General features: G+C 40.7%; 1 protein-coding gene across 2 annotated transcripts in view; it reads right to left on the bottom strand.

Moving 5' to 3' along the window:
- LOC149186726 (proteinaceous RNase P 1, chloroplastic/mitochondrial-like) overlaps positions 1–21,682 on the bottom strand; it is a 234,376-nt gene that overhangs the window by 77,854 nt on the left and 134,840 nt on the right. For both annotated transcript variants that reach the window (XM_089411106.1, XM_089411105.1), the window contains one exon: positions 8,647–8,767. In XM_089411106.1, coding sequence (XP_089267232.1) covers positions 8,647–8,767 — 121 coding nt within the window. The remainder of the gene's footprint in view (positions 1–8,646; positions 8,768–21,682) is intronic.

Below are 21,682 nucleotides of genomic sequence, written 5' to 3'. Positions count from 1 at the left end.
TCCAGGGGGCTTGGGGTACTTCTTGGAGGAACAAGCGACCATAGGGCGCCTCACCCTCCCCTAATGGTGCACTGTGTACAGGGTGAATGGTTCAACCTTCCCCTGTGATACCCCGTGGTGACTTATGGACAGGATGAGTGGTTCTCCTGTCGAGGCATCCTACCTATGCAGTCTGGAACTCATGGGAAGTACCTCTCATCTGGCCAATGAGTAGGGAAATGGGGTTAGGGACCATAGTAGTACAATCGATGGACGCATCGTTGCATCTATGGTACTCTCTATGTTAGGATGACCTCCATTAATCTGGGATCAATGAAACTGATATGGGATCAGTGTGAGTGGTTTGAGACACTCCCTTTTGATATTGATCTGGGATCAATGAAACTGACTTCGAGTCAGTAAGAGTGACATAACTCACTCTCTTTTGGAACTAATCTGGGATCAATAAGAGTGGTATGACACTCTCTTCATATGGAACGGACTTCGAGTTAGTAGAGAATGGTATGAGACATTCTCAATCAATTCTTCTTCTTCATGGTTCAACAGAGCAGACCAGTGCAGGGCACTGATGGCAGAGATAGTACAGTCTGGTAGGCGGATCAGGATTGGAGATCTCCCTAGTAGAGAGGGAGTGTTAAAATTGGCAACTAGGGCCAAACTCCATGTGGGTCATCTTATTCATGGCAGCTGATATTTTTCTTGGACTCCTCTCATCGAGAGGTGTAGGATTGATCTAAATATCATCCGATTCTGATAAGTATTCATGGAGTTATGAATTTATTCGTGTTGTTATAAGACAATTCATCAAGGTCGGCGAGCGACTAAATAACACCCACATGTGCTCAACGTTTAATATAAAAGGAGATGACATGAGAGTCATTTCACACACACTTCTCTCTTGATTTATCTCCACTCGCTTTGGGTTTTAGACAAATCTAGGATAGGAATCCCTAATGGAGATCAGATCTCAGCTATGGATGTAACCTCTACGCTGACCTAAGGAAGCCCTAGCCGCAGTCCTAAGGAAGCCCTAGCCGCAGTCCTAACAATGCCCTAGCCGCAATCCTAAGGATGCCCTAGATGCAATCCACTCAAATGCAACGCATACCATGGAGAGCAGCGCATTGGAAAGGAGAAGAAGTTTGTTTTGAGCCACAGCAAGGGAGGCAATACCAACGAAAAATTTAGGGACTGTTTGGATGGTTTTTCAGAGTTCCGAAGTGCTGGAGAAGAGGTCGAGTTCCCTTGTTGTCATGCCACAGCCATAAGGATTGCCTTAGGGTCATTTGGGAGGAATGCAAACTCTTGGAAGGGCTACTACAGTTAAGAGGAGGCTTGATGTAACAAGCCACAGCAAAAGGAGGTAGGCCGAAGTTGTTGGTGAGGGCTAGACTGCCCAGAAATTGCAGCGTAGGGTCTCCTCCCCTCTTAGAAGGGCAGCCGCAGTAAAGGTCACTTATGGGCAGATTGAAGGGTTGTTAAGGACTATGTTTGAGTACCCTAACCAGTCCAAGATTGCAAAAATCAAAGGACCCTAGAACAGTGAGTTGAAGCATGCATTTTAGGTACTTGGTGTGTGTGCAGCAAAGGTCTATGGTAGGCCACAGGCCTAGCCACTCCAAAATAGGCCAGCCTGGAAGTGTTAGGGGCTGCCATATGCCCAAAACAGCAGCATGAGGAGGCAGCCATCTACCTTGACTAGGCTGCAGTTCATTAAGGTTGTTCAAAGTATGTTTTGGGCATGATCGTTGGGACAGCAGCTACAGCAATACAACTCGGATAGCAGCAATATAATTGGGACAACAGTGGCAAGCATGGAACTGCAAGGGACAGCAGCATGGTAAATAGGACAGCAATGACACAATGGGACAGCAGCAACAGCAAGGTGCAGCAAGCACATGGTGGCAAGCATGGTGCTGCAAACACATTGGGACAGCTAGGCTATGATGCTTGTTGGAGCATGGTAAATGGGACAGCAAGGACAATGCTCGGTGGAGCATGGTACATGGGACAGCAAGCAATTGTGGTGCAACAATGAGATGCAGCGTGATGGCCACGGTGAGGTACAGGATGAGGCAGCACAGGAAGGTGCAGCATAAGGCGCAGCAGTATGATAATGAGGTCTAGCATAGTGATGAGCGCCACAAAAGCACTTGTGGGTGTGAAACCCAAGCATGTGGGTGTGCATCTGTTAGGAGTCTTGGACATGTGATGGATGGAGATGATAGAGGGCGTCAAGAAAAACCAGACACATCAAGAATCATTGAAATCCCTGTTGTCTATGTGGAGAAATTAGTTTTTGAAGTTATTGGTTGGGTTTCCACAACAAGAGTTAAGGACGGCTAGCCTAAGAGAGGCCTTATGACAGGTTTGGAAGCCCATAGATGGCTATTCGTTGGAGCCCTTGCATTGTGTATAAATACAAGGTGGTGGAGACTCATTTAGGCATCCATTGGTGCAACACAAGTGGAGTGAGGAAGGAACTCGCATTAGGAGAAATACATCTTTGTTTTGGGGCCGCAGATTAGGAGCCACTTCAGCAAAGGAGAGAGGAGATGTTAGGGCTTCTCTTAAGACTGTCTCAAAGAGCGAGTAAATCTGCAGCAAGGCCACATAGTAGGGGAGTTGTTCTGGGCTTGTTTTGGCATGGGAATTCTTACTTAAGCAGGCTGAAAAGGTGACAAACCTGTAATGATTAGGTCACAAACCTATAGTGGCAGTTTGGTAAGCTAAAGGAGCATAAGACAGGGTGTTCCAGGAGCTTATCAAGGCAGCAAGTTACCAAGACTTGAAGAAGGGAGGAGGTTGCAGCCTTTTGTGTGAGTTTTGGTCAAAGATGATGGGTTGTTGTGGGTTACATGAATGCCCTAACTAGTGACCAAAATTCAGTCCATGAACAAAAGTTTAAAGGTATGTTATTTCTCCATTTTTGCTAGGTGTTGGGTCTAGTTTTGCACCAAATTGGATGGTATGCATTTGGACTACTGTAGCAGCCAAGAGGTAGGGATGACGTGGCATGTTAGAAGCCCTAACCAGTGGGAAGATGCTACAATGGTGATTGGGTGCCTAGATTTGCACAATAGCTCCTCTATTGCAGAGCAAAGGGAAGATCTTCGGAGCTCTAGTTGGATGATGTTTGAGCAAATCTGAAGGATGTGTTTGTTTGTGTTGTATTCAACACCTCGAGGTCTAGTGGAGGGCAGCATGAGAGGGTCCAAGTGTGGAGCCCTATGTGCAGTGCCTTGATGGACTAAGGGCTGCTAGGAGATGCAGTTTGTTGGAGCTCATAGGTCTGATCAGCCAAAGGAGAAGTTTTTTATGTCTCGTGTTCATCATTGTTGAAGGAACATCTGATGCTAATAGGTGGCAGCCCTCCTGGCTTATGTTAGTCTTCATTGGAGCAGCACATGAAGACTATAGTGGCAAGAAGTCCCTAAGTAGTTGAAAATCCGCAGTGGGCAGTTGTGAGTTGTTCACAAACAGATTTGTGAACAACTCGACAGGAGTCTCGATGTGTTGTTCCCTTGATGGACTAAGGCGCAACTAGTGATCATATTAGATAGCCGAGATTTAGTGGCCAGATGGACTTGGAGCATTGACAAACGCAAGTGTTGTGGATTGGGAGTGAAGGAGCCGCGAGTGCACAGGATATGACAAAGAAGTTGTGATCGTCGACTACATCAGCTAAACTGTAAGATTATCTTCTATTTTGTATTTTGTATTTGTGGATATTTGAGGGCCATTATCCTTGGTATAGGAGCCATAGACTGGTGTATTATTCAATTGGATTAATATAACGAAGAATGGGTCATAGTTGCGGGGGAGCGCCCCCCCCCCCCGGAACCCGCTCCCGAATCGCGCTCCGGGCGGGAGCGCGCTCCCAAAATCGTTCCTGGACGGGAACGATTTTCGGGAGCGCGCTCCCTAAAAAAAATTTGCGCTCCCTGCCATTTTCGGGAGCGCTGTAGGGAGCGGTCGCTCCGTCGCTCCCGGAGCGATTTTTAATGCCCGGGAGCGATCGGGGAGCGATTGCTCCCGATCGCTCCCGGGCATTAAAAAATCGCTCCGGGAGCGTTTCGACGGGCGCCGAGAGTGATCCGGCGGAAGAAACAAAAAAAAAAAAAAAATCCGCGGACGCCAAAAAGAAATCCAATTTTAAAAATTTTCTTTTGTTTTAAAAGCCCAATGGGCCTAAAAAAAATTCATTATCACTTCATTGAGTTGAGTTTGTTGGAGAGCAAGAGCAAAGGAGCAAGGAGAAGCGAGGAGCAAGTGCTGAGGAGCGAGGAGCAAGCCTACAGAGGTAAGTAACTTAGTAATTTAGTTAGTTTAGTTAGTTTAATTTAGTTAAATAGTAATTTAATTAATTTAATTTAGTTTTTTGAGTTTAAAAATCATGAATTTAAATTAAATTAATAAATTAAATTAATTAATCCCAATAAATTAAATTAATTTGCAGATTCAAGAATCAAAACCCTACAAACATCAAACACCATGGACCTGCCTATATTTCTTGGCATTTTCCTCTTCCTGGTCCCTTTTATGGTTATTATGGTGTTGGAGAGTAGCAAACGGAGGGGCCAAACTGAAGAGGGGGATGAAGAAGCTAGAGAAAGTCAAATTGGTGAAAACCCCGGTGAGGAAGAGTTGGAGGAGGGTGAACATGACCTTCAAAAAACTAAACAAGACCAAACCCCATTGTGGAAATATATTAACAAGGCTAAAACAGGGAGCGGGGGTGGAACCACTAAATTTCATTGCCCCCATTGCAACAATGATTACACAAGTTCATACACCCGTGCTAGAAGACACCTCTATGGGAAAAGGCCATGGGATGGAGACAAACAAATAGGAATCAAAACTTGTACAGCGGTGTCAGCAGCGGATAGAGCCAAATACATGAGGGAAGAGGAGGAAGCCCAATACAAATCAAAAAAATCAAGGGGTTTCTTTGAACCAAACTCACAATCACAAAGAACTCCTTCAACATCCTCCCAAGGCAGTGGATATGGAGGCACAGGGTCATCATCTTTAAGGCGTAGAACCATATCAAAATTCCTTGATGAGGGGTGTAGGAATGATGTGGATTCAAAGGTTTACAGGTTTCTCTATGCATGTGGGATACCATTCAATGTTCTTCGCTCACCTTATTGGCACGAAATGGTTTCTGCCATAAATGATGCCCCTAAAGGATACAAGAGCCCTGGGTATGACAAGGAAAGAACCGTTGGCCTTGATCATGAAAAAACAAAAATATCACATTCTTTGAATAGAATGACAAGTTCTTGGACTGACCATGGGGTGTCCATTGTATCTGATGGATGGACAAATGTAAAAGGCAAGCCATTGATAAGTGTTCTTGTTGTGTCTGTTAGTGGTTCCATCTTTCTAACTGCACATAATTACTCAAACAAGTTCAAGACTGTCATCAACATTGCAGAAGCATTACTTCAAACAATTGAGCATATTGGGCCATACAATGTCATCCAAGTCGTCACTGATAATGCTCCTAATTGTAAGGCAGCGGGAGCAATTATTGAGGATAAATACCCCAACATATTTTGGTCTGGATGTTTGGTTCACACATTGAACCTTCTGTTGCATGATATTGTTAAGAACAAAAATGAACAATACCAATGGATTGGTGATTTGTACAAGAAAGGCAAACAAATGATAAAATTTATTACAAATCATAGCAATACCCATGGCCTTTTCCGCAGTCACTCGAGATTGGAGTTGTTGAAGATTGCGAAGACCAGATTTGGTAGCCATTACCTCACCTTCAAGCGCCTTTTGAAGGTAAGAGAGGCATTGGCTAGCATGGTATCAAGTCCACATTGGCAGGTATTAAAGGAAAGGGCTAGAAATGCAGCTGACAGGGGAGGTTTTGAAATGGTGGAGGAGGCCGCTCTTGATGGTCAGTTTTGGACAAGTGTGAGGCAAGTATTGGATTTCACCAAGCACATTTATCACATGATTCGGTTTGCAGATACAGACAAACCAGTGATTGGCGAGGTGTATGAGCAGATGGATACCATGTTGGGGGAAATAAAAGATAGTGTTCATAACAGAGATCCCGACTTGTACAAACTGATTCACAATTGTGTGTGTCAACGGTGGAATAGACTTAATCTTCCACTACATTGCTTGGCGTATATCCTTACGCCAAAATACTACTCTACATCTTGGTTGGGCCAACCTGCAGCAGGGGGTGGGGTTAGGACCAAACCCCATTTAGATCCAGAGGTAACTAGAGGATATTTGGAAGCATTAGAAAAGTTGGTACCTGACAGGGAGGAATGTGCAGCTGTGCGCTTTGAAATAGGCAGATACTTCAGTGGCACTGGTTTGTATGGTAACTTCCATGCAATGGACGACAGAGATAGATTTGATACTCTCACATGGTGGGAAACATATGGCGGGCATGGATTTTTGCCAAAATTGGCAAAAAAAGTTTTCACAGGTTGGGGACAATCACCCAGAGGATGACAATTTGGAGGATGGTATTGTACATATTGAAGAACTGGAAAAGGAACTTGTAAGGGATGAAGATGAAGCAGCTGCAGCAGCCATGCCACCTCCACCTCCACCTCCACCATCCAGTAGCAGTGCTCGAGGTCCGAGTCTTATTCCTTTGCTATCGCCACCTCCATCTACACCCTCACGTGGAGGTTCTAGTTCTGGTCATCAGTCTGTGCGGGAGACTCCTAGAAGACCACCACGACCTGCTTATACTCCTGGAGACTCTTGTGGCAAGGGCCACATGTAGATTTACAGTTTACTTGTCTTTTTTAGTTTCTATTAGACTTTAGTTTTCATAACTATTGAGTTTTGAGTCCTTGACTCTTGAATCTTGACTCTTTCATATCATAATGATATTTTTTGTAAACAATATATCACTGTGACAATGAAAATTTGAAGTTTGAAGTTGGGCCTTGGCAATTATAACTCATTGTTAATGATTGTGAATTATGAATATGATGCTTCGTGAAAGACTAAAGTTGTTTCATTTCATTTCATTATTCATGTTTCATTTTATAAATTTATAACATTTCATATCATGTTAACAGTTAGAAGTTAGGACTTAGAAATATCTTAGATATTACTTCTTGTAATGGTTAAACTTAGCTTACAAGTACAACTTTGGTGATCAATGATCATAAATGTTATTGAAATTTCAATTTTGAAAGCTTGAAGTTGAAACTTTAAGATTGAGTTTGAAATTTTGATGAATCATGATTCATGAGACTCAATATGTTGCAGTTGTAATATGTATTTTACTAACTTGTGGACATGGCTGATGACGATTATAATTTCTAGATGATTGATGTGATATGGTTCAATGATCAATCTATGTTTTTTATGTCTAATTCATCATTCTACATGTTTTTGTTGACATATATGTATCAAAAATTAAAAAATATAAAATATAAAATATATATATATATATATATATTAAAAATCGCTCCTGGATTCGCTCCCAAACCGGGAGCTTCTGAAAATGGTCGCTCCCACTCCCGTTTTCGCTCCCGCTCCCGCTCCCAAGCAACATGGGATTGGGTTATTGTACAAAATTGTGTAAAAAGTTGTGTATACCTTATGCACTAGTAGATTTACAGTTGTTTATATTCCGTTGTGTAAAGTAGCTTGGTTGTGATTCTTGGTTTGGTAGTGTCAATGTCTTAAGATTCTATCCTAGACACCAAGATCATGGAAAAACAACATGCCACCCCCATCCACTAGGAGGTTTCCATATGCAACAATTTTTCCTTTTTCTTAAGGAGTTTATTTGATGACAATGTTATAACTACTAGATGATTAATGTTATATGTGTACTATATGGTTGATGCTTTAATAATCATCACTAATCCAACAATTAAATCTATGTTTTCATGTTTCTGCAGTTTATTTTATATTCTACATGTTTTTTTTCTGAATATATATGCATCGAAATCTATTAAAATTTATATTATATACAAAACACTCTAAAAATGTTCCGCTCCCAGAAGAATCTTTTGAAAACTGAACTTTTCACTCCCTCTCCCCACTCCCAATAGCCTTGCTCCAATCATCAAGGTCCATGATTGTCATAACCGATGATAAATGCTCAGAATATAGCTGAAATCTGCCTAGAAAATCCCTGCAATCTGTCCAGAACGTCCTAAAATCCACCCAGAACACATTGAGGACAGCCAGCAAGTCCCCCAATGCCCAGTGAAGTTCCCGGCAGTTTGAGGATGTTTTCCAAGAGTCCCCAAAAGATGAGAACACAGGGCACACAGGTTTTACTGGGAGGACAGGTCCCCGTACAACATAACTTTATTAACATGCTTAAGTCAATGGTCTAAAGGTCCATTATGAACTAAGTAACTCTGAAAGTTATGAAAAATGACAATTATCTTTCAGATTTACTGCATATTAGGCTACACGTAACATCTCAGTGATTGTATGTTTCTTAGGACATGGAATGCCAGAGTGACCCTCACAATTTCTTGAATATACTGAAGAGTCATCATTAAATAAAACTAGATCGCAATCAAGTCAATATTATAATGGCATTTAATTGCAAGGACTCATAAGAAAACATGACAAAATGATTGAATAAAATGAATTTGGGTAGAAATTGTGAACATGACCACAATATACCTGATGCCTTTCCTTCCATATTGGGAAAAAGTTATTTCCCAGCAACTCAAATATATGGTCTCTCATTTCATCATCTGTCACAACCAGGCATTTTAATCTCACAGCAGCATATAACCAGTACCTAAAATGCAAAGTATTGACACTAGTAAGTATCTAGAAACTAAATTCAATCTACAAAAAACACAGCAGCATATAACCAGTACCTAAAATGCAGATTATTGACAGTAGTAAGTATCTGGAAAATAAATTCAATCTACAAAAAACACATTTATGTGATAGCACAACCTTTTTCTAGAATCGGAAAAAAAAAAAATTTACTACTAGAAAAACAATTATCTTGAAACTATAGATAGGATATGTAAACAGTAACCTCTACACATCATTAGAACTTCGATGGAGAATGGTCGAAATACAGGTATTCAGATCTTCCCATATAAGGATCTCCCACAGATCAAGCCCCATAAAGGTATTAAAAGAACCCTAATGTGCTTGAAAGCCACAATGGACAGGTTTAAAACATTGTATGAACACAATTTTGGATGGTTAAGCAACTACTAAGCGTGACCTGGGAACCATGAGAACATTGAACTAAGCTTGTCCAGATAAAATAGTCGTCAGGGATGCTACATAGTTTAGACATGCAAATCAAGTAGGAGATTCATTTCTGTACTCAGATTTGTTGTGAACTATAATGTACTGGGCAATCTACCTAACGGTGGTACTCAGAATTTCACCCCCTTCTGCTTTATTATTACTTTTGCAATGTTCCAAAATCTTCACATAAGCTATTATACGTAACTCTGAAAATGATTTCTGGAGATTCAACAATCATATAACTTCCAACCAATGCACACCATGAACCATCTAACTAATGTAACATAATAATTTTAAAGAGTTCATTGCCATGTTAAAATACATTTTCTCAAAATTGAGAGAGATCAAGCAGTACATTGATACTTATCATTTTATTGAAACAACCCATGAAACAGAATGCCAAATGACAAATTTGCCCTCTAGACATGGGTTCCTGCACGAATGTCACCCAATGCAGGCACAATGGTATGACAAGGGAACCCTTATGAACAGATTCCCAAATGACAGGTTTGCCATGTAAACAGGGAATCCCAAGTGAATGTCACCCCAATGCAGGGGCACGGATATAACAATGGAAACATGAAACAGATTCCCAAATGACAAATTTGCCATCTAGGCAGGCATTCCTACAGGAATGCCACCAACATCAGGCACATTGATATGACAAGGGAACCATAGGAGCATCTCAAATGACAGGTTTTCCATGCAGAAGGGAAATCCTAGGTGAATGGCACCCCAATGCACGGGCACTGATATGACAAGAGAGCCATAGGCATAGGATTAACTTTCATATCTCCAGCCATCCACATTCACACAATTCAAAACAGTACTAGGCTGCTCACCAGAACAAGGAAAGAATGATATGCTAACCAAATGCTCCTTTGCTAGCTACTCCAAACTAATGTGAGAGAGAAATATAAACACAAGATTTCTGCAGGGAAGAAACTTTTTCTACAGCCGCAAATAGCACGGTAACTACTGTCCAAAAAACATGGTCTACTTGCTAACTTCTGTACAATAAAAAAATGTTGTATTTTACATATAGCTTTCCCAATGACGATGTTGTATATAATATTCATCTCCACTGAGCCCAGTTCCCATCTAAATACATGGGTAACCCTAGGAGAAATAAATTCTCCTACATTGCAGTTTGTCAACCAACAGCCCTCCCATGATCCATAGATAACCAGCCTTACATGTCTCTCATCCATGATCCGATCAGTATATTCATTGATCTAGCCTACTCATCCGATGAATGTGGGTCATCTATTGTGAGGTACTTTAACCATTTTTACATTCAACTGCTTTCATTTAAATTTTGAGGCATTCTAATATGGATCACAGGTCAAAATTAGATTATTGACCAGTATTGGTTGTATACTTGTTCCCCTACTTCACCATGGTGGCTATCATGTGTCTCTAGTCCAGTGCGACCTTCCTTATGGTCTTTTCTTTCACTGTCTAGGAGGGGCACAGACAGGAGGCTCTAAGGTGGTAGAGCCCATGTTATTCATACTTACCACTTGTCATCATTCCCATATATCCATTATCCCATCTTCTAATTGGTTGCTGTCAGTCACTCATACTAGTTCACAGTTGGCCTTTTCCTATGAGAAGTGTTTAAATATACCTGAAGTTGATGCAACTATAAGAAAAAAAAGAGAAAGAGCCAAATGTTAAAATGCAAAAGAATGGAAAGGGATGTAAAGCAAGTAAAAGCCAATTTTAGTTTGAGATCTACTCCCTCTTATATCAATGTTCCACGGGGACGCGTCCCCCCACCTGGGAAAGGAGTCCCTGCGCTTCCTTGCGCTCCGGGGACGTGGGGACGTCTAGGGGACGTTTCCCCACGTCCCCAAAAAATGGAAACGCGAGGAAACTCGAAGGGGGGACGTTTCCTCCCAAAAGAGGAAATGTTTCCTGCATTTCCAAAAAAAAATTGAGGTCAAATCATTAAAAATAAATAAAAATGTAGCCATTCATCCCCGAGAGTAGCCATGCACATCATACCTATCAAAATAAAGAACCTCTTTGTAAACATCCTAGCCCCTATGAAGCATTAGACTACCATAATTAAAGGAGGATTGTATGATCATTATTGTTAAATCCATAAAGCTTTTTAAACAAGTTATATCAAAGCAAGAAAGAAAAAGACAAATATCCGGGGCATGGAAACACAAAGGCAAGGGAAGATAACTCAAGCAGCAAAGTGCTCCTTCTACAAAGGCACTCATGGACAAGGGTATTTCATAACCTTGTATAAGACTATGACACCTTTCATGAAGTAAAGCCCAAGCCATAACACCTATCACTTAGGATTGTCACTTGAAAGGGTGAATGTAGGAATGTTCCTCCCCTTAGGGTTGGAAGCACCTAATAAGGTCACGTGATAACCCTCCCATACTTAAGTGAGGTAACTTGCACACAATCATAAGTTAGTACGACATTTGACATTAGAGAAATTTTGAGGTCAAAAATGGGCCTCAAAACAAAAATGTACAACAAAAATCAACTTTATAAGAACCAATAGGATTCAATATGATGATGTCAACCATGGAAGATGATTCACTATTTTTGGAGTAAAAAAATAAAAGGACAAAAAAGACAAAAAAAAAAGAGAAACTACTTTTTCCACTTATCTCCAACAATTTTACTCAAATTTTGAGCCGAAGCACTCGTTGGATGCACAATTTAATTTTGCATCCAAGGAGTACCCATGTTTTAATTTTGCATACTTGTCTACCCTCATATAAATAAAGGCAGCTGATTTCCTTTGGATCATTGGCACACTTGGATTATTACACTTGTTCATTAGTAATCTCTTCTCTCTACTGCACAATGGAGGCCTAGTAGAGTGACTTGTCTTGGGTGGATCTTGGATGTGATGTGATCTCTTTTCATGGATGCTTATGGTGGATCTTGGATGTCAAATGGAAAAGTGCTATTGCAAAATCTAGCACCTTAGTGCAAAGACTAAGAACTCTAGATTATGAGCAACAATGGGATCAATCACCATTGTCAACTTAGCAATTGTTCCCCTGTTGTTTTGTGGTCAAATATTATCCCCACAAGGGAGGCTTCCCCAACAAATCTTAGAAATTAGGTAACCCAAGTGTCCCCACACTAAATACCCACTAAGGGTCTTATTATAAACTACACCCAATGATAGATGTCCAATACTTAGCGTTTTGGTTGAGATAAGAAGTAATTCTAGGAAAATGAGTTCAAACGACCAAAATCAGGGTTTCCCATGTAGTGCCACCCCTAAAGCTAGTAGCCAATAAAAGAGATCTCACAGGACTAAGATACAAGGCTAACCATCAAATTCATCCCCGAGTGTAGCCATGCACATCATACCTATCAAAATAAAAAACCTCTTTGTAAACATCCTGGCCCCTATGAAGCATTAGACTACCCATAATTAAAGGAGGATTGTACGATCACTATTGTTAAATCCATAAAGCTTGTTAAACAAGTTATATCAAAGCAAGAAAGAAAAAGACAAATATTGGGGGCATGGAAACACAAAGGCAAGGGAAGATAACTCAAGCAGCAAAGTGCTCCTTCTACAAAGGCACTCATGGACAAGGGTATTTCATAACCTTGTATAAGACTATGACACCTTTCATAAATAAATAAAAACCAAGCCATAACACCTATCACTTAGGCCTATCATTTGAAAGGGTCAACGCAGGAATTGTTCCTCCCCTTAGGGTTGGAAGCACCTAATAAGGCCATGTGATAACCCTCCCATACTTAAGTGAGGTAACTTGTACAAAATCATAAGTTAGTACGACATTTGACATTAGAGAAATTTTGAGGTCAAAAATGGGCCTCAAAACAAAAAAGTACAACAAAAATCAACTTTATAAGAACCAATAGGATTCAATATGATGATGTCAACTATGGAGAATGATTCACCATTTTTGGAGTAAAAAAGTAAAAGGACAATAAAAACAAAAAAATAGAAAAACTACTTTTTCAACTCATATTTTCAACTTATCTCCAACGATTTTACTCAAATTTTGAGCGGGAGCACTCATTGGATGCGCAATTTAATTTTGCATCCAAGGAGTACCCATGTTTTAATTTTGCATACTTGTCTACCCTCATATAAATAAGGGCAGTTGATTTCCTTTGGATCATTGTCACACTTGGATTATTACCACTTGTTCATTAGCGATCTCTTCTCTCTAGTGCATAATGGAGGCTTAGTAGAGTGACTTGTCTTGGGTGGATCTTGGATGTGATGTGATCTATTTTCATGGATGCTTATGGTGGATCTTGGATGTCAAAGGGCAAAGTGCTATTGCAAATCTAGAACCCTAGTGCAAAGACTAAGAACTCTAGATTATGAGCAACAATGGGATCAATCACCATTGTCAACTTAGCAATTGTTCCCCTATTGTTTTGTGGTCAAATATTTATCCCCACAAGGGAGGCTTCCCCAACAAATATTAGAAATTAGGTAACCCAAGTGTCCCCACACTAAATACCCACTAAGGGTCTTATTATAAACTACACCCAATGATAGATGTCCAATAATTAGGGTTTTGGTTGAGATAAGAAGTAATTCTAGGAAAACGCGTTCAAACCAATGTTGCACGACTCGTACTCGTATAAGACTTGGCAAGGCATCAACTCGTCTACTTGTATAAGACTCAGGAAAGATCCTTGTAAGACTCGTATAAGACTCGGGAACGACCCTTATAAGACTCGTCAAAATACAGAAAAAAAAAAAAAAAAAAAAAAAAATAAAAAAAAAAAAAAAAAAAAAAAACTTCAAATGTGGTAAATTTTAAGCACAAAATAGAAACTAATGACAATTCCAATCCTTATAAGTTATAAAAACCACAATATATGCAATAATTCATAACATCATCTCATATCTATAAAAGTACAACATAACATATTCGATTTTTGTAAGCAAAACATTTAGATACTGAATAAGAAAAGGACTCATGATTCCATAATTAAAATCAAAAATGTCAGCAAGTTCAAAATTCAAATACATATGTCATAAATGATAAATGATTGTCTTGTAACAATCTTGTGTCTCATCACTCATGGATGACTACGCCTACAATAAGCCATCGCGGAGCTAGTGCTAACATCACAAGGCTGAAGCAATTGTGAGGCAGGTGTATTTTGAGTCTCCATTTGAGATGGCAAACTAGAGAGATCCTCAATCTCTTCATCAAGCCAGCTCAAATCATGGGCCTCCTCCTCCACAACCCAATCAGACTCTAAATCAATAGTATCCAATAAAATTGGATCTGTATCCTTTGGTTTCACTTGTTTTGTCAGCATTCGAAGGTTGTAGTAGATGAAAACCAACTTCTCCAACCTCTCATGCTCCAACCTGTTTCTCTTTTTTTTGTGGATGTGCTCAAACACTGACCAATTGCGCTCACAAGAACAAGCACTGCAAGGTTGACTCAGAACTCTGATGGCGAATTCTTGTAATTGTGGTGCCTCAATGCCACAATCTATCCACCAATGAGCTATAAAAAAATAACAACAAAGATTATTAGTTTGCAATGCCAAACATATAAAAGAGAACTAGCAAAATTACAATCTAAGTTCTAACAATTTGCACTTACAAGGCATTTTCTTGTCCTTGAGACGTTGGCTTGAGCTGAATCCAAACATGTCAGATGTTTCCTTGTACATATCTCGTTGTAAGTTGATTGTCCTGAATATCTACATCCGGGAACATCTTCTCAATGCATATCATGCACCTCTCATCACCTCGGAATCTCTTTGAATGTTAGACCCCTCATTATAGAATAAGCTCGAATTGAGATATGCTCCCGATGCATGCAATGGTGAATGTAGTTGCCTGTCCCACCTGGAATCAATCATTTGCCATATAGGGATATATTTAGATTCATTTCCCTTATAAAGAATCGTGATGGCCCCTTTGGCCCTGTCCATGCCCTCATAAATATATCCCATTGAGGGTTTCTCTCCATCCATCAATCTCAAGACTTTCACAAGGGGCTCAGTGAAGTTGACAATCTCAGTCACTTTGTCCCACTAACTATCAACAATGGCAGATGTTTTAACAGACATTGCTTCCGGTTTTGTGCTATCTTTCTAGAATACCCATTGCTGGCTACAAAACATTCTTCTCAAAGCTTGGTACTCATACAAAAGGCTTTGGAGGGAAAGAAAGTTTGTAGCAGACCATGTGATAGCTGGGCAACTAAGCTCACCCTGTGTGAATTCCCTCATAAGGTTCAACACCCAAGCATGATTATAAATATACTTGGTAATATGCTTGCATTCTTGCACAATGTCTTGCACCCACTCCAACTTCCCAATGTCCTCTAGCATCAACTCTATGCAATGGGCAGTGCATGGAGTCCAAAAAATGGTGGGATATTTGACACAAAGCAACCTTCTAGCTGCCACATAATTTGCTGCATTGTTCGTGATTACTTGGACAACATTTGCAACCCCAACTTCCTCCACCACATCAGCCAACAATGAAAAAATCAAATGTGCATCTTTTACATTTGCAAATGCATCAATGGATTTTAGGAACATGGTTCCTTTAGGGCAAGCTACAACAAAATTTATTATTGTTCCACCCCTCTGATCTATCCACCCATCAGACATAAGTGTACAACTTGTAATTTTCCATGAGCTTTTAATGCTCTCCAATTGTTCCTTGACACACTCAAGCTCCTCATCTAGCTCTTTCCCCCTAAGTGCATTATAAGTTGGGGCTTTGTATCCAGGGCCAGCACATGCAATGGCATCCACCATGGGCTGATAAAAATAAGACTTTGCATAGTTGAATGAAAGACTGTTATGGTACCAAAACCTCCTCACTGCCATATCTGCCTCCTTCCTCTTCTTATCATTGAAACTGTCCAAGGTTGGTTGAGATCCTGGAGTTGTACAAGCACTGAAGAAAGAAGAGGTTATACTCTTGTTTGGCATAGCAGTTGAAGAGGAGTTACCAATACCTAGTCTTTCAAATTGTGTTTCACTATGAGTTGAAGATCTACCTATCCCAACAACCTCATCCTTCATTCTTTTCCTCTTAGAACTTGCTTCTTTAATGGCTTCCAAAGCAGCTACCATTTCAGTAGTGACTTCATCAGGGCAACTTTGACAAGCACCCACACCATGCCCAAGAATTCTGGCTAGGTGGTATTTCAGCCTGTTTATGCCTACATACATTGTGGCATTGCAATAATTGCACTTGATATTGTGGTCATTACCGAGAATGAGTCGTTGACCATGTTCCCATGCTGAATCACGAAACTATCTGAAACCCTTTGGTGGCATGGTAACAAAATCTGAACAAAAAAATAAATAAATAAATAAATAAAATAAAAATCAATTTTAAATTTTATTTTTGGTTTTGATTTTATTTTTTAATTTGCAATTTTTTTCATTATGTCGCTAAGAAACTCAGCCACACAACAGCCCTGTGTGGTTGAGTTTCTCACCCACAAGCATTCTGAATCAAAAAACAAAACAAAACAAAAATAAATACATGGAAAACATTCTAATTAGGTTCATGAAGCCTACCCGGAGCTTAGTTTGATCCAGTGAAGCCTCCTTTAGCCTCCTCCAACAGCTCCTTCACGCTCCTTTAGCTTCACTCTCACTCACACAAATTAGCCAAACACTCAAATGACAAGTGAATGAGAAATAGAAGGGAGAGAGGTGCTTATAAAGTTTTTTTTTCCCTCCAATTTCCCTTTTCCTCCACCTCATCTCCAAAACAGAAAAAGAAAAAAAATAATAATAATAAATTGAATTTTTGGACAGTTTAAACGTTTTGCTGCCTGAAGGGTCTTATAGGGGTCCGATAGGGGTCTTGTATTAAACCCACAGGTCTTATAAGGGTAAGAGGGTCTAGTACTAAACCCAAGGGGTAAGGGTAAAGACCGAGGGTTTGATGAAGTTTACTCGTCCGCCCTTATGACCCGTTCTTACCCGCGGGTTTTATAGGGGTGGTGCTTCACTAGTTCAAACGACCAAAATCAGGGTTTCCCATGTAGTGCCACCCCTAAAGCTAGTAGCCAAATAAAGGAGATCCCATGGGACTAGGATACAAGGCTAACCATCAAATTGGACAGAGGAGACAAGAGTACAAACATAGCCCACTCTTTCCGTTGAATCCCCCCACTAATCCATGGCCAAAAGTGTCCATGATAAGTAAACAAAAGTACTCAACTACACAATGAAAAGCCATACCTTCGGGGTTGGAAGGCCCACCTTCAAAAATACGATAATAACATATGGGCGAGAGAGCATATGGCTAGCTCTAGTGGATACTACCCATGAGTGGTGGGTAACAGGTTGTATGTGGATCAATGTGGGGTTCGTGGTTGGATGGTTGCATCAAATAAGGAAATATTTTTCGTGGGGTTACCCATAGGTTGATGGGTAACATGCACAGAGGTTAATGTTGAAATAATATCATCATGGACATGTCTGTCAATGAGGCCTACACTCTGATAAAGTCTTGTACCATGTAAATAGAAGAAGTTCTCCCTAACAAAACCCAAACATAATAACAACAAAACATATATCCCAACCTACGATTCACCACCACTAAGGGATCTGTTACCACTCAAACCAGCAGGGGAACTAAAGGGGTTCCTAAGAGGGCAACAGCTAGGTTAAGGGCAACAGTGGAGGCATAGCCCACTATCACCACAGCTAGGTCTCCCTTCTCTTTACAGATTTTCACCAATGGGAGGAGTCCCGGTAGTGTAGGGATCACTTGCAAAGTATATGTCAATAAATAGGTCAGAAGTGACCCTGAAAACCCTTTCCCAAGGATGGAGCGAAGAATGGAGCTTGCTTGCTCTTTAAGCAAGAGACTTGGTCCACCAGGGATAAGGAGTGAGGATTGGAGGGTGGAGGGAGAAAAGATAGGATTATGAACAAGTTTTTCAATCCCTACAATCCTTGGGAAACTTGGATTTCCAAATGGTCCTTGACAAATAATCTTTATTAAGAAGTGGGACCACACAGAGCCAAGTGGACCCAACCCAAGTTCGAAGATGGAATGCAGCAACCAATGATGTTCCTATCGTGGACAAGGTGAGGGGAAAGGACCAAACAAGAATACTTGCTTCAAAACGTTGAATTGATCCTATCGAGGTCTAGACTTCGAGATGCCTAGGCACAATTCGATCCTAGAGCTAGGGCTTGGCATTCCTAGATATTCCACCATTAGAATTGCCTCAAATTTGGGGGAGAGGGATGGGACCCACTAGCGCAGTAGCCTATAGGAGATCGAAGTTTTTCCTTGGGTCAATTCCCTGGAAATTGATGCCCTAAGTGACCTAATAAGGCTAGACTTGGGGAAAAAGGGGAAAATGGTAAAAAAAGGGTTAAAATGATCACCCTTTTTGAGGGATCAATGCCTAGTTCACTTAGGGATATGGAGTCAATGATAATGATGAGTAAGAACTTGGTTTCTTAATCAAGGAGGCCCGAAAAGTCAACTTCGTCCAATGTTGAGAGAAAGAAAAGAAAAGTGACCTTCAAGCATTTATACTTCAAAGGAAATGATGCAAGCTTCGAGATAAATAAATCTCTAGGCCATTTCATTCATATAACATTGGCCCATACATTAAATTAGCTAAAACATGCTCAATTTCACATTTCAATAATGTAACAACTAGCCCTAACTTTAGCAATATGCAGCAACAAGAATAATAGCATTAAAATTTACTTACAACCTTATAGAGTACATCCAACCAACATTTCGTTTGCTCAATAAAACTCTTTCGTTTTCTTAATAAAACTCCAAGACAAGAGAAATAGACCAAATCCATACATCAAAATTCATCAATCTCCAAAAAATATCCACCAAGGAAAAAGAGCGAAATTCTCTATGATTAGAGAGATCCCAAGTCAAGTGACGATACAAATGAGTGTATCTAACATCAATATATATCCTCATAAGGAGTTTGAATTAGCCTATGGGCCTACATTAGCCCCTATTGATAAAATAATGTGCAAATAAAACCCATATTGGTGACAAGCCCACCAAACTAGCTCACAAATGTAAAAATAGGACTCACAAGGGGCCAAATAATAATATGTGCATGTCGTAGGGCCCACCAAAGGCTCAATACAATCCTAAAGGGCCAAATTGAAGAATAAATTCCTCGAAATATGATGGACAAGGGGGTGGCCCCTTGTTCTCCAAGTAGTAGACCTATGGTGTTCCCAGTGGGTATGAGGGCACATTAATAACCCCATGGGTCTCCGTATGAACCAGAGATGCATGTAGATCATCTGCAAGGGTCCAAGTGGTGGAATGAATGTTGCCATGATATCGTACAAGTCCTGGGACACCTGTCAAGAGTGCGGGGCTCCTATGGGGGCCTACTGGGCATAATGTACCAAGCATATCAGCATCACCCCAAAAGTGGATCGCTAGTAATCTCTGAGCATCCATGAAGATCCATGGAGTGTGGCTACTGTGGAGGCCAATGGCTCTCTATGCACACCCTACATGTGCCAATGTAGACCTTTGCAGGTTACGATCCCATATAGGGAAACCAAACCCAAATGGAAACCACCTATAATTCCGCATAAGATCCAATGCGTCCCCTACGCTTCCAGTACAACCAGTCATTAAAATAATCGGGTAAAAAACTTACAAATCATGCATAACAACGTGGGCACTTTATAATGGCATGCCCTTCCATAGTTGGCTTTGGCATGTGCTAGTGTCTCCAAGCTCCAAAGGGGGTTAGCCAAGTACCTTAATAGGTGGCTTCAACCCTGAAAGGGGATAGTATGTCCAAGGTACATCCCTCTAATGGGGGTGGCAAGTGACAAATAAGTGCAATGGAATAAGGAATGAGGGGCAATCTTGGGCCGCATAGTGGGGCATAGTGGTAACTAGATAAGGGGAAGCCCACACTTGGGTATGTAATGTATACAAGGGAGCAATTGTGGTACAAAAGGTGCCCCAGCCTTGATTTTTCCACCCTTTTTCATATACTTTTTGCCTTTTATGAATTTTCTTTAATTAACTGCTCGGGGCTCAAAGGACAAGAGCATGATGTGTAAGATATAGCAGTGATTACCCCCTCTTAGATAGGGAGGTTCATTACCCTCCAGTGGTTGGGGCAAACATGGGTTCCTGAATGATAGAGGAGGCTCATCTAGGACCTATGGAACCAAGGAGATGGCCATGGATTGGGGTAGAGCTCATGCAATGGGTTTTGCCCACATGCTAATTATTTTTGTCCTGACCATCTTTTGCATTTTATGGTACAATTTCCTATTAAATGTGGCCAATTATGCTTTTCACTTTTTCTTTTAATTGCTTCAACCTCTGGGGCATCATTGTAGGCTTGATCCAAGGTGGGGGCAAGGGGATAGGGAGGCTAGCCCTATGTGGACCCAAAATGGGAATGTGGACCCAAGTGGGAGAAAAGGTGAATGGAGCTATAGCGAGTAGAAAGGAAGTAATAGGGGTTTCCCAAGTAGTACCACCCTAGAACCAAATGGTCAATAAAGGAGATCCCATGGACTAAGATCCAAGGGTAACAACACAAAAAAGATCAAGGGGGCAAGGGCACAAACTAAGCCCACTCTTTCCGCCAAATCCTCCCATCAATCCATACACAGGGGCCAAAAGTATCTATGATAAGTAAACCCAATACTCAATTACCAAATGCCAAAAAATACCTTTAGATTCGGGAGGCCCACCTCCAAACATACAATCAATACACGTGGGAGAGGGACCACATGGTTGGCTCAGGTGGCAGAGAAATGGCACAACGAGCTAGTAGGAGGCATCAAGGGGATGCTGGCTGTCAGCTGAGGCTCATCATGGGGAAAAAATTTCCTGGGGATATCACTTACAAAGTGTTGGGTAACATCTAGCTCCAACTACGATATCATCTCTCGAAAAAGCGAACGAGGCTGCTCAAACGGGAGGTTACGAGAACTTCAGCAATCTCATGGTCACCGTAGACCTGTTATCTGCACATGTCGAAGATCAAAGCCACAGGGTCGCATGTTTTTCACAGTGTCTGATGATCACCCATACTTAATGTTAGCTCATAAACCAATATAACATGCAAAATTATTCTTCTTCTTCTTCTTCTTCTTTTATATATATATATATATATATATATATATATATGCAATCTAATCTATCATGAGAAACATCATATGCATTAGTTCTAATGCAAAAATCATTATGCAATGCATCCTACCCTAACATGCATATAGTACAATGTCAAGTATCAAGGAAAGGAGTGATGTGACTTATTTTGACTGGTTGAGGCCAAAGTTCGTCATTGAGTTTGGCAATGTAGTAATAGTCATCCCCAACTTTCCCATGAATCTTGACAGGAACTAACTCTTTGTCCACCAAGACCAAGTCCCCTACTTTGTATTGTTTCTTTGGTTTCCACTTCTTACCTAGCTTGTGATT

This window comes from Pinus tabuliformis, chromosome 3_1 (assembly GCF_031772625.1).
Source record: "Pinus tabuliformis cultivar Carrire ecotype Pingquan chromosome 3_1, CPIR1, whole genome shotgun sequence".
NCBI classification, from domain to species: Eukaryota; Viridiplantae; Streptophyta; class Pinopsida; order Pinales; family Pinaceae; genus Pinus; species Pinus tabuliformis.
Note: the sequence above shows the minus strand (reverse complement) of the source record. Positions and strands in the feature narration are given on the sequence as shown.